We start from the raw sequence: 13926 nt of genomic DNA on the forward strand, positions 1-13926 counted from the left end.
GTACAGTTGTGAAATAGCTGTGTAACTTTACGAATTTTGCTTTCTTTGGACTCTTAGAATCCCAAAGAAGGATCCTTCACTTGTTGGTAGTAGAGGAAGCTTTTCTGTACCCTGTTGGTGATCTCTCTTCAGGCTACATTGCCTGTGGAGGCTATAGTGCCAAGGTAGGTGAAATTGTCCACACTCTCCAACTGGTGGTCTGCTAGTTTGATGCTTGCTGGTCAGCCATATCTGTTCATGGCCATCAGCATCATCTTAGTCTCACTGATCTTGAGATTGAACTCCGGAAACTTGGCCTTCCATGTGTCAAGTTGTGCCTGCACCTCATCTTTTGTTTCTCTGCAAATCATGATGTTGTTAGTGAAGGGAAATGTGTTGAGTTCACTTGTTGTTTCCTTAGTGCTCTTCATTTTATCTAGAAATACCAGAATCTATTTGGTGCAGACTCTCATGTTTCCCATCTTCATGTACAGTTGTGAAACATGGGCTATCAAAGCTAGAGAACATCAGTGTGTTTCTGCCTTAAAAATGTGGTGCTGGCAAAGAATGCTAAGAATCCATGGACACAGTGAACGAATATGTCGATCAGGAATGAACCAAGCATGAGAAGACCTCTTTGTTTATTATACTACCAGAAAATATTGCAGTTCTTCGGCCACATCACAAGATGACGGGGGGACAACTTAGAGAAGGCTATAGTTCAACGAGCATTCAATGGTAAAAGGCCAAGAGGAAGAACACCAAGTAGATGGGTTGATCAGGTGAAGGTCATCACCCAGATACCTTTAAGGAAGATCATACAAAAGGTAGAAAATCAACAGCAGTGGAAGCAGCAGTTCATGTCCAGAACAAATTGACTCAACATGATGCTCAGTCATGAACAAAACTATTAGAGTGTGACATCATCCATAACTGCCATAAACAGCAATGGGGACAGTGCACTCTTGGTCATAAAGTATGATGAATGCCCCTCTCCAAGTTGTACATAGCTGGTATAGTCGTTGTAAAACATCTTAACTTTCTTTAAAAGCCCTTCAGGTACCTTCCTCCTTTGCAAGCACTGCCATATCTCTCTTAGAACACTGTTGTTTACTTTTTCAGTATCCAGGAATACCATGAACAAGCTCTTATCTTTCTTCCAGTGTTTTGCATCAGCATTTTGGTACTGAAGATAAACTGTACAGTTAACCTGTTCCCTCTGAAGCCATACTGCTCCCCTCGTAGCCTCTCCTCTATGATCTTCTTGAGAACTTTGAGCCCATGTAACTGGAGAGTTATTCCTCTGTAGTTGTTGGATTTTTGCTTCTTCCCTTTCTTTAACAGACAAATTACAACAGCCTTGTTCCAGTCTGCATGTAGCATGTTGTCTTCCTACACTACATAAAGCCCTCTTTGTACCCCTGCTCCTTTGATCATATCTAAATTTACTTAATATACTCCTGACAATTTCTTTAGGCATATTTTTTAATGTTGCTTCTATTTCTGTCCAAGTGATAGGGGCTCCTCTGAGCAGGCTTCCACATCTGGCTCTCTGTTTTTCTTTTCTTCTGATCCATTCATCAAATGGTTGAAATGGTGTTTCAGGACCTCTCTGTCACTTTACTTTCTGACTAAACTGCGATTTTTATCTTCCAATTGCCTTGATGGTATCCATTGGTTTTCCTTTGTCCTTGACCACACTGAATAGTAACTTCATATTGCATCTTGCTATCCTCTTCCAGTTTCTGTGCAAAAAATCTCCTTTGTCTTTTCTTATTGAACTCTCCCTTTGACTTTGAACTTCTTATCTTGGTACACCTGTTCAACATCTTTCATCTATGCTTTACCCCGTATGAGTTGTGATTTTTTCTCTCCGTCTCTTTCTTTCTATGATGCATTCATTTCTCTTAAGGATGCTTTCTCTCTTTCATTCCGCTGTGATGTTTCCTTCTCCTTCACTTTCACACAGGCTTCAGTTGCTTCCTTTACTTCTTATACAGTCCTGTTAGTCAGCTCTTTTGTTCTGTTTTCTGAAGCTCCCACTCCTTGATCTTTGGCATCTTTCGGGTTGTATTTTTGGCACTTACGTCTTTCAAATGTGCCACTAATAACTGGTGGTCGCTGTCAAGTCTCTCGCTAGGTATTACTTCGACATATCATTCTCATACAGAAATATCTGCAGATGCCTTTATGGTATTTTGTACAAAAGCACCTCTGAACCTCTCTAAAATACTTTATTTTGGAAATGTTACTATAAAATGCTTTCTTAATACCAGTGGCATTCAGTAGTAGTTTCTGCTCCCCATCTTCATGAAGAGGGAGGTCTTCAACATCCAGGGCCATCTTGACAGATCTTCACCAAGCTCGATAGCTGCAGTCACTTAAGTGCGGCCAGTATCCAGTATTCAGGAGATAGTAGGTTCGAACCCCACTGTCGGCAGCCCTGAAAATGGTTTTCCGTGGTTTCCCATTTTCACACCAGGCAAATGCTGGGGCTGTACCTTAATTAAGGCCACGGCCACTTCCTTCCCACTCCTAGCCCTTTCCTGTCCCATCGTCGCCATGAGACGTATCTGTGTTGGTGCAACGTAAAACAACTGGCAAAAAAAAATATTGACAGATCTTCAGTCTTCATATGGGATGAGATGGGTAAAAAGTCAGATAAACACACAGAAGGGGAATAGAAGATAAAGATGAATACAGGTAGCAATAACTAGGAATACAGGACAAGCAGAAAAGAGAAAGGGAACCCAACAGGTCAATGTAAAAAGAAATATGTTTAAAATAACAGTGTGACTGTCAGATGAACTAACTTCAAAGAACAAGAGATACGGAACAGTCTATAGCAATAATTGCATGGAAGGAAATTGGAATAGTAAACATCTTGCCTAACTACTATAATTCATGTTGACTCTACTACTCATCAAATCATGATACCTAGCTTTTAAGGGATACACAAATTGTTGTGTCAGTGTGAAAATGACATGATAAAAATGCTGTGAAGTTTGATAGCTATTGAAATTTAACACTACATAAATTCAGCTTTCCTGGTCTATAACATCCATTACCTGACAAATGTAATTTTTCCTCATCCTAAAATATTTAATTTAGATTATGATAAACTTCAGTGCAGTCATTAGTTTCCACTAGGGAACAGTAGCTTTCCATCATTAATTTGGAACGTTTTAACCATTTATCCATTAGACAAATTCTCTTAGGAAGTGAACTTAACAGCTTGTGTTTAAATACAGTGATGTTTTGTTTTTACCTTGGACTCCCTATAGTAGTCCGGCTCCATGGCTAAATGGTTAGCATGCTGGCCTTTGGTCACAGGGGTCCCGGGTTCAATACCCGGCAGGGTTGGGAATTTTAACCTTAATTGGTTAATTTTGCCGGCATGGGGGCTGGGTTTGTGTCTTCTTCATCATCATTTCATCGTCATCACGATGCACAGGTCACCTACGGAAGTCAAATCAAAAGACCTGTATCTGGCGAGCCGAACTTGTCCTCGGACACTCCCGGCACTAAAAGCCATACGCCATTTCATTTCATTTCCCGATAGGCACCGTGCACATAGATCGAAATGCTACTACTAGCGCTACATAGTGGCCCATTCTGAAACAAGTGGTGAGGCGCAGTGCGAGAGTCTCAGTACAACGTGTGTAACATTTGAACAAGTTGCGGGTTTAAAGCGATTCAGTTCGGGGATCTAAGTGAATCATCATGCAATAAAGGAAGAAACCTTGTTGTCAGTGGCCACATGAACGGCGTTGAAGAGTTAATTTCGAATGGTTTCGGATACATCACAGGAAAAATCACCCGACAAACATCTGGCAATTTTCCGCCTTATATCGTGAAACTGAGGTAGGCAAGGTGTAGTTAGGTAAAAATGTATATAGTTTATTTAGTATGGACTAATTGATGCGTGTTTGCTACATTGTACGCATTTTTATTTTGTGTTCAGGTTGACCAGAATCGTAATGTGTCTACCAGCGAATGTTCCTGTCCTGCCGGCGCCAGAAGAACTTGCAAACGCGTAGCTGCGGTAGTGTATTATATAAATAATGAAAGTGTTGTTTCCAAAACAGACCGTCCGCAACAGTGGGGAAAACCGAGCCCGAAAACAATGTCAACAGAAAAATATAGAAAAGTCAAACGCGTGAAGAACTGTTCGGTAAAAGACTTTGAGGACATCTCTTCCCCCCTTCGAATTAACTGAGGATATTTTAAAACACATCCCTTTCAGTCTTCATAAAAAGCATCAAGCAGAAGCAAGTACTGAAATCGAACAATCGTGCAGGGCTGTAGTCACCTTATTGATAGACAGGGTAGTGAATGATGTGGAGAGAGAAGAATGTGAGGAAATTGTGACACAGCTATTACATTTACAAGTCTCTAACGACGTGCGCTTGCCAGACAAATACACCTTTCGCACTGTGAGTGACGAAATGTTTTTTACCAGCAAAGTGCAGGTTGATACAGATCATATAATTAAAATCTCCCTGGACACTATCTCAATCAGGAAGCCCTCGATGGTTTCAAGAAAAAAAGATAAGAATATCTGCTAGCAAGAAAGCAAATTGGATCAAAACTAGGCTCTCGCATTTGTAAATGAATCTCCAATTGGGGGAGCTGCTTTGAACATTCTTACGGAAGTGAAATGGAAAGTGAAGCAATAGAATGCTATGGAAGTTCATTTGTTGTTCGTGTTATTCGATGAGGTTGCAAATTCGTTAACACGCAACACACAGACGATGTCATCCACGTGTGAAAAAAGTTCTGTTGGCAATTTCTGTAATATATTGTATATTTTGATTCTTTGAATACACCTTTCTACGTGAATTCTAACACTCGCAATATTGTAAGTAGTCTCAACTTCCTCAGCTGTTAATCTCCCGTCATGTAAGAACGGTGGTGTCACGATTATGGTACCACGGCCAGATAAGTTAGTTCTGATGCCTAAATCCTTTATCAGCCATGACCTCATCTCCAGGTTGAAGGAAAGTAAACCACTGACGGTTGTTATGAATGAGTCGCTAGCTCTTCCACCGTAACATTTACATTTAAAGCGATCATGCCATTAGGCGTGATTGCAATTAAAACTTTTGCATTGTATCAACCCTTGTATTGAAATACAATCTCTTGATCTACTTGGGGAGACTGTTCAACTCTAAATTCCGTGCAGTCAATAATGACTCGACAATTACCGTAATTTATTTTAAATGCTGGAGACATTGTTTCTTGAACACTTTCCTTACTAGGTCAGAATATACAATGTTTCGTAAGCAGTGCAAGTTGCATAAGCACGGTCGTAAAAATACGTGAAATTGTTGTCTTGTGAACACACTCAAAGCAGAGTAGGACAGTCCAATTTTCATTTTCATTAGGAAAATGAATAATCTGATTTCTTTACATAATTTTGAAACATTACAGTTTGGTAATAACGCAAGGCAAAGACGTTGAAGTTCACACCTGTTAAATCACGGATTTGTGTATTGTTTCTTATGGAACTGTAGCCTTGGAAACCTGAACCCTTGATGTCTGCATGATCGTCTTCCGTTCCACAAATTTTATCATGTTTCGTAATGTCCCCTCCCAGACCGAAATTAAGTGGAATACATGCTTGTGTATTTACGTCGGTTTCATTTTTTGAACAAGAAACCATGAAGTCTGAACAGTGACATTCAGATGCATCTGTTCCCACGGATGCATCCTTGGTTATGTTACTTGGGCAAACTGTACTTGAAAATTTTCCGTCTCATTCTTCCTTTTTTAATCGCTTGAGTTGTCAGCGAAAGCGCTGTAAGCTGGATCCCGGCGACACATTCCTCTTCTTGGATTCATCCGGAAATATTGTCGGAACATACATATTCTTGAGGTTGCTAAAGTGATCCATCAGTGCTAAAAATTAAATTAAATCGGATCAACTGAACTTATTGCAAACATGTGCAGTACGTATGTCTAGGCCTACTTACTTCGTTCGGTTAACTCCTTGTATTATCCATCGCCTCCTTCGGTCCACATCTATCGCTCGTTTTGGAAAACAATAAATTTGTACTTCACTTCCCGTATTTGCGTAAGTATTGGATCATCTGACAACACAACAATTGCGTTTACTTGATCTCCTTTTCTCTGCCATTATCATCTGAGTAACTACACGTTCAGTCGTAACAGAACAGCTACTGCGAGTTTGGAGTCTGCCTCACGTGTTGTTCTCCGCCCGGCTGCTAGAGCGACGTGCACAGTGCCTATAGTAATGATAAAATTAGAAACACGAGTGTATCATTTTCATTTCCTTGTGATGAACTATTTTATGACCGTCTCTACAATTTGCAGAATTGATAATCTTTTTTCCTATAACTAAGAAAAATTTGAAATGGTTTCCCCAGTGGTGAAAAGAATTTCCTTGTAACTGTTACAGATTTATCAAACTTAGTCCATATTACTCTGCATTATTCATTACTTTTATATTATATATGATTATTTGATGAAGACTCCCAATAGTATAGGATAACACACGGGAATGATATTGTACTTTTTCAGATAATGTTTCCTCTTACTATTTCTCACTTGAACTAATGACAGTGAGCAGTATACTTGTATATTTGGATATTCCTTGTGAGTGCTTATAATTGTAACATATCAACCTCGAGTCTTCTCTGTGTTGAGCTATGTATTAGAAGTGTTATTTTCAATGAAAGGAATGTAACACTATCAGTTGTTTATGGAACTGAAATACTTATATTATACCCTGTGTTGCCCTGAAATTTGAGTTTGTATTTATGTGTGTGCATTGTACAGACAATTCCAAATGCTAAAAATATATAAACTTGTTTTCTTTGACCTTATTTATACTTTTCTTGAACTGATTGCTGTCAATTCCAGATGTGGTGCCAGAGGCCCTTTTCTGAAATGGTAATAACATCCATTAATCTCCTGCAATATAGTCCTTGTTCTAGCCTTCACCATTTAGCACATTTACCATAGCAGAATCTATTGTTCTTCATTTTTCTTTAGTTCATGGTTGGAAGCTAATTTTGTCTATGCCTGAATGTGTATTTGTTCAATAATTCAGTATAAGAACACTTTAAAAGTTGTCTGGCTGAGGCTAGAACAAAGGTTTGTTCTAACACATGCTAATAACAGTCAAGGTTTTGCACCACTTTGCCTAGTTGTGATTTGTTCTGAAAAATGTTCTCTTGCTCATGTTGTATGTCATGTGTGTCTTGTCTCTTTCTGTCTCTTCTTTGCTTGCTCGCTCACACCAGATGAAAGGGCTCAACTTTCCTGGGTCACACGACCCCCGATTCTGTCAGTTTGTCATTGACCGTAGCCGCCATTTGTTGAAACCGGTGAGAGTTCCCACTGCGATTCTTGTGGCATGCTATTGCTTGGCTTGGCTTCATGTGTATTACCATAGAGAATACAGTGAAATCTGTCCCTCTGTAACATGTTCTCCAATTAGAAATGAGGAAAATCTTGGCCTGAAGAAAGGCCCCAGCAAGCTTACAAACTTAAAAATTTGTACTACTCAGTGAATATCAAACTGAAGGATATTAATGGTTTTTTTTTTTTTTTTTTAAATAAAGATACATTCACTAAAAGGGCCATGTGAGAAAATGATTATCAGCTAGAAATTATACTTTCAACAATTGAAGTGAATATCTTAAATTATACCACAGATTTCACTGTAACTTTTTGAGTTAAAGTGGTGTGTACTTATTAATACGATTAATGTGGATTTCAAAAATATTAACTGTTATGTCATTCAGTTATTTATGTTAACATGCCATATGCTGTTATATTACTTTCATCATTGTTTTATGTACCCACGATTTTCCTATTTAGATACATCCAAGGCCTTTAGTAGATGTGATCATGTATCCGTAGCAATATACTGCATAGAATTTATTATTTTCTTGGAATTGAATATATCTAGTAATAATCAGTATGATCCTTTCCTTTGAGCAAGAAGTAAAATGAAGATAAAATGTACATCATTATTTATCTGAAACCTTCACTGAATGGTCAGCATAGTGGCTTTTGATTCATAGGGCCCCAGGCTTGATTCCTGGTCAGGCTGGGGATTTTAACCATGTCTCATTAATTCCTCTAACTCTACATACAACACATCGCACTAGCAACCACCACATAGATATACAGTAGTGAATACATCCCTCCACATAGGGGCCAGAAAGGACATCTCCATAAAACTAGGATTAATCCACATAAGTGTGCTTTTCCCTTATAACTGTGGGAAAAGACTAATATGATGATGATTTAGTATACAGAGTTATTTGTTGAAAAATAAATTACTTTCCACCAACACCTGTACCATCATTAACAGGTTCACTACTGATCCTTTAGACTCTTGCATCACCAAGGAGCTGAAATCATTACTATATAAAGTTTTCCATATGCAAGAACATTTATAAGCATCAGTAGCATGGGCGTACAGCATACTCCGACTCGTACTTAACATCTCTTCAACACGTACTACATGTACGTAACACGACCTAATAGGTTGAAAGTCAGTTTTGATTACAAGTTCTTAATGTTAATGTTTTTACTATTGAAATAGGCAATCATTTTACACCACTTTTCACTGCTCTCAGTTTCACTTTTTAAGTAGTTCTGTATGGATGAAAATTCATCAAACAGTTTATCTTCATCAGCCGAAAAACTTGGTACAAGACTTTTAACAAAAGTACAACAATCCTCAATATTCTTCCATGTCAACCATTCATTTTCAAAAATTACCCAATCAAATGCTTCAAAAGTTGTGAGAAATGGTAAAAATCTTTCATTAATATACTTACTGCAAGTGTCATAGATAATGTCAGCATAAGTGTGAAATTTTTCTAAAGTAATTTCCCCCTCATCTTCCAGCTTTCTTAGTTCATCATATACAACATTAGTAAGGAACCTTTCAGACTTTCTGCATTGTAATTTGTTTAATAACTTGTCTATTTCTTGATAGCCTTCTACTACTGTGATTTCCTGTTTCTCAATACATTTAATTGTTGTGGTGAAAGGTTTTAACTGACTAACAAGAAAAATGTAGAGGAGTAATACAAAGAAGGTTCTCAAAGAATTGTTTGAGGATGTCAGGACACTTATCGATGGACAGAAAAAAAGATTTAAAAGCTGGAAATATTTCTACAATTCTTTCCAGTGCTGGTAATAAGGATAGTCCGCTAGTCTGGCTGTGCTATATTTTGGAACAACACTTAAATTGTTCTACAGTAATGTTAGTCAAACCTATTTTTAGGATATTTCACAAGATCTGTTGTTTAAATGAATTTTTTAAGTTTATGCAGTTTAAGAATTTAAGAATAGTTTTCCTTTTCTCCCATTTTAATTAATTTGTATGTGTAATCACTCACTTCAAAAATTTTGTAGTATATGTTTGTACTATTTAAGCTAACTAGTTATAACCTACAGCCCTAATATGCTAGCCAAAGTAGGGATTTTTCATGGATAATAAATAAATAAATAAAATAAAATAAATAAATAAGCACAGTTTTGTATTCAGTTTCAGTGAAAATACAGAATGATTTGAGAGATTCAAGCCTTACTGTATATATGTGGAATTGCTGGTAGATTTTATTCGTAATATAAGACAGTCAATAGGCAAGCCATCTGAACCAGTTTGTAAAGAATTGTGCACCACATGTACAGGACAGCCAACACCTATTATACTCTGCACTGCTTTACTTCTAAATTGATATTTTGTTCAATTTTGGCTCTGTCTGATGGTTATGCGCTGAAACATAGACATCCAACCAATCCCGAGCTGCCATGCATATCGACTTATATCGGCAGAGTGTGATCTCGAAACATAGTTGCCAACTCTATTATATCGGCAGAGTGCGATCTCGAAACCTAGTTGCCAACTCTAATATTTACATTCATCACATAGTTAACCTATCTCACTCAGCATGTTTGATATTCATTAGGGTTCATGATCTTTTGCATTTTTCTTCAGTAATTAGGGTTTTTTTATTAGTCTTTATCTCTCTTATGTAATACAGTATAGCGTAGTGTACAGTTTAGCATAGCATAAGTGAGTACAATACAAGGTTAATAGTTCATTGTATAAAAATAACTGTAGTGGCCGATGAACTTCAATGTTAGGCCCCTTTAAACAACAAGCAAGCAACAATAACAATTGCTTTAGTTTTATTTATGCCTGTGTATTGCTAGGTGTACTTAGTTTGTGCAAGTTTAGCATGTCTCAGTGTAGTTCGGGAAAGATGAGTGGCAAGAAAGTGACTGTCAGATCAGTGGAGGGTTTCCCTTTTAGGCCATAACCTCCTTCCCATGCCAGCCATTAGCAATGAGGTGATGTGTTATTTCCTCATTCTCTTTTATTCTTAATAATGTATTCTCTCTTTAGTATCGGATGTTGTTAGTGTAGTTTTTGTGAATTTTTCAATCCCGATTCATTAGCTTTTCTGAGAATTGTATTACATTTTATGAGGACTGTTTATTGCAACAGCTGTTCTCGTGTAGTAGCACACTGACAACAGAGGTAAGGTGATGCTCATTTGTTCTGCAAAACGTCAATTTAGAAGTAAAGCCGTGCATAGTATAGACGATTCATTGTGTTTTGTTGCCATTTATAGAACAAATTGTTTTTCCCTTCTGTTTAACACCAAAATTGGTATTAGTATTATCGGGAGAAATTTCAATTACCTTTTCAAGTTCATATTTCTTTAAAACCTCCAGCACATAATTCTTAAGTAAATCTGAAGTTTCTCCAGATAAAGTAATCAGTTCGAGCAGTTTCACCATGATAACATTTTCAGGATGAAAATATCTTACAAGGAGAGAAACAAATTTCAAATCCAGATGATTAGATGTATCAAACATTGAAATGAATCAAGCACTTCTCAATTCATTTAAAACCTGCTAAACTGAATAGAAATGATTGCATTACATTTTGTATGATCATACATGAATTTCGGATTGAATAGTTTTTCTAACAACTATCGTGGTGCAATCCATTGACTTAAAACTATGGTTATGCATTGCGCTGTGGTATGTAAAAGTAGCTTCTTGTGCTGCCAACTGCCTGTCCATTTCAGTCACCGTTTTTAAGGTTAGATAGTCACTCTTCCTTTTATTTACACTTTTCATTACCCCCTGTGGGTGGGGGATGCAGACGAAGAATTCACCAGTTACCCCCGCCTGTTGTAAGAGGCGACTAAAAGGGGTGACCAAGGGATGATCAAATTAGAACCATGAAACTACTTGTGATTAGTACCACCACGCGGGGAACACCATGGGTCACTTTTACTTGCACGTAGTACCACTGTTGGGTACTAAATAGGTTTGTGATTGGTAGCAAACGAGAGCGCGACAGCTTTTACAGTACCTGTGATCAGTAGCACTATATGAGCGACACCATGGGATGAGGGAACCCATGGTTCTGGCTTGCCTATGATTAGTACCCACTATATGAGGAACACCATGGGATAGTAGGAGTCCCTGTGGTTAGTACCCTTCTGTGATGAACACCATAGGTTTGCGTTGCCTGTAAATGGTGCTGCAATGTGCAAAACAGCGTAGGCCTGTAATACATGTGCGAATTTCATTACCTGTGAGTGGTACCATAATGTGTGGAATACCATGAGTCTACGCTACTCTTAATTAGTACCGCAACATGATAAATACCATGGTTCTACTTTCCTAGCAATAAGTACCATTATGAGGGGCCGCTGTCTTGGATTTTGGACCCCTTTCAACTACAAGTATCATTGATTCAGTATTGTGCTATAGAAGCAGTCCCTTGGTCAGTAATACTATTGTTCTAAGCCGCTTCTGTGCATGTGAGGTACTGTGGGTCAGTTCCACTGATCATCTTAAATTCATATCCATCCATCCATTCATTCTTCATCCTTATGCTTTGAATTGTGGTCAGTGGATGTTTTTGGTCTTTTAATTTGTCATTTCATTTTGTCTCATTTCGCACCATTAGGGGCCGATGCCCTAGATGTTAGGCCCCTTTAAACAACAAGCATCATCATCATCATCATCATCATCATCATCATCACACTTTTCATTTGAACATTCATGCAATGTTTCTTTATTTTAATATGATTCACATTGTCAGACCATCCACCATGCCAATATCAAATTTTGATTTTCACAGTGTGCATTATGTTGTTAAAATTACACCTCTGCTTTGGCATGTTGAAACATTTTCATAGATCTTTTTTGCTAGTTGCTTTACGTCGCACCGACACAGATAGGTCTTATGGTGATGATGGGATAGGAAAGGCCTAGGAATGGGTAGGAAGCGGCCGTGGCCTTAATGTACAGCCCCAGCATTTGCCTGGTGTGAAAATGGGAAACCACGGAAAACCATCTTCAGGGCTGCTGACAGTGGAGTTCGAACCCACTATGTCCCGGATGTGAGCTCACAGCTGTGCGCTCCTAACCTCACGGCCAACTCACCCGTTAATTTCATAGATCTAAAAACTAAACTCAACAGTTACCATAAGAACAAAACTGGTCAAAATACAACTGAAAATGCAACAGTGTTACCAGTAACACAAAACATTAAAAGAAAAGGGGAAAGAACATTCAGCAAGTTGTACAAGTGGTGCTCCTTGGTGTATATACCTGCACAGTAAACGACGAGACGAAACAATGTAGCGTAAAATATATTGGCCAAGCACAATCGCAAAAAATCGGGATATTTGAGCGTTCCCAATAAAAATTCTGGGACAGTGGAACATTTTGCCAAAAAATGGGACTGTCATTATTTAATATTAGTATCAGCTTGGCCATGTGTCATAGAACAAATACAACAGTGAGATAATGTCCAGTTGTATAAATAGAGTGATTGACTTTGTCATTGTGAGAAGTGTGCAATCTCCTCTGCAGTATGTAAGAAAAAAAAAAAAACTGACATTACATTATTAGCCATAATGGACTTGTGAAAACATCAGCAAATAGCATGTAATACAATTAATCAGATAATTATGTACTAAGGGATGAGTATTGAACAGTTTCCTATGGATTAAAAAAAAATGGGTGAGATAGACTTGTCTGATTGGAATATCTTCATATTATATGCAGAAACTGAAGTTTGAGGCGAGAACTTACATTAAAACAAAGTGGGTCAATTACAAGAACTTCATAGTGTATATTGTAAATATTTTTTTAATATCAGTGCACTGAGCAAGTTGGCCACGCAGTTAGGAGGATGCAGCTGTGAGCTTGCATTCGGGAGATATTGGGTTCGAACCCCACTGTCGGCAGTCCTGAAGATGGTTTTCCGTGGTTTCCCATTTTCACACCAGGCAAATGCTGGGGCTGTACTTTAATTAAGGCCACAACTGCTTCCTTCCCGCACCCAGCACATTCCTGTGCCATTGTCGCCATAAGACCTATCTGTGTCAGTGTGATGTAAAGCCAATTGTAAAAAAAATTAATATCAGTGCCTAAAAGTCCAGCAATTTTCTTAAGTTTAGAAGTTTTCTATACATATTAGTGTTCTGTTGCCATCTTTGGTAGAACAGAATCAATTCCTCTCCATAAAACTTCCATAATGTACATTTTAACTCAAGTAAGGCTAACAATAAGTTACGTATGTTGTAAGATGCCTGCCATAAGTCCCATCACATGTGTTCATTAAGGATATATACAAATGAATAAACATATAAAATAAGAGTTTTGACTGTACATTGCTCGCAATTAAAAGTGATGGTAATTCTGTATCGGTCTTACCCACAGTAAGAAGGAAATACAATTTTAAAATTTGTAATCTCTGTCTCTACATATGTACGCGCATCACGAGGAAGTGGATGAACAGAATTTAATGAAAATTGGTATGTAAAGTCGGGGAATAAGGTGCTACACATTAGGCTATTAACCTTTTTATTCATGCTGAGTTAAATGGTAGTTTTAGGGGAAGCTCTAACATTTAATTCTCAA

General features: G+C 37.9%; 1 protein-coding gene across 2 annotated transcripts in view; it reads left to right on the top strand.

Annotated features, from left to right (window-relative positions):
• Positions 1-13926, top strand: part of Rbcn-3A (Rabconnectin-3A) — a 732274-nt gene that overhangs the window by 649411 nt on the left and 68937 nt on the right. The window contains exon 52 of one of the 2 annotated variants that reach the window (XM_067136957.2): positions 6865-6894. The exons of the other annotated variant lie outside the window; for it this stretch is intronic. Coding sequence (XP_066993058.2) covers positions 6865-6894 — 30 coding nt within the window. The remainder of the gene's footprint in view (positions 1-6864; positions 6895-13926) is intronic. 2 annotated transcript variants of the gene reach the window in all.

The sequence above is a fragment of the Anabrus simplex genome, chromosome 1 (genome assembly GCF_040414725.1).
Source record: "Anabrus simplex isolate iqAnaSimp1 chromosome 1, ASM4041472v1, whole genome shotgun sequence".
NCBI classification, from domain to species: domain Eukaryota; kingdom Metazoa; phylum Arthropoda; class Insecta; order Orthoptera; family Tettigoniidae; genus Anabrus; species Anabrus simplex.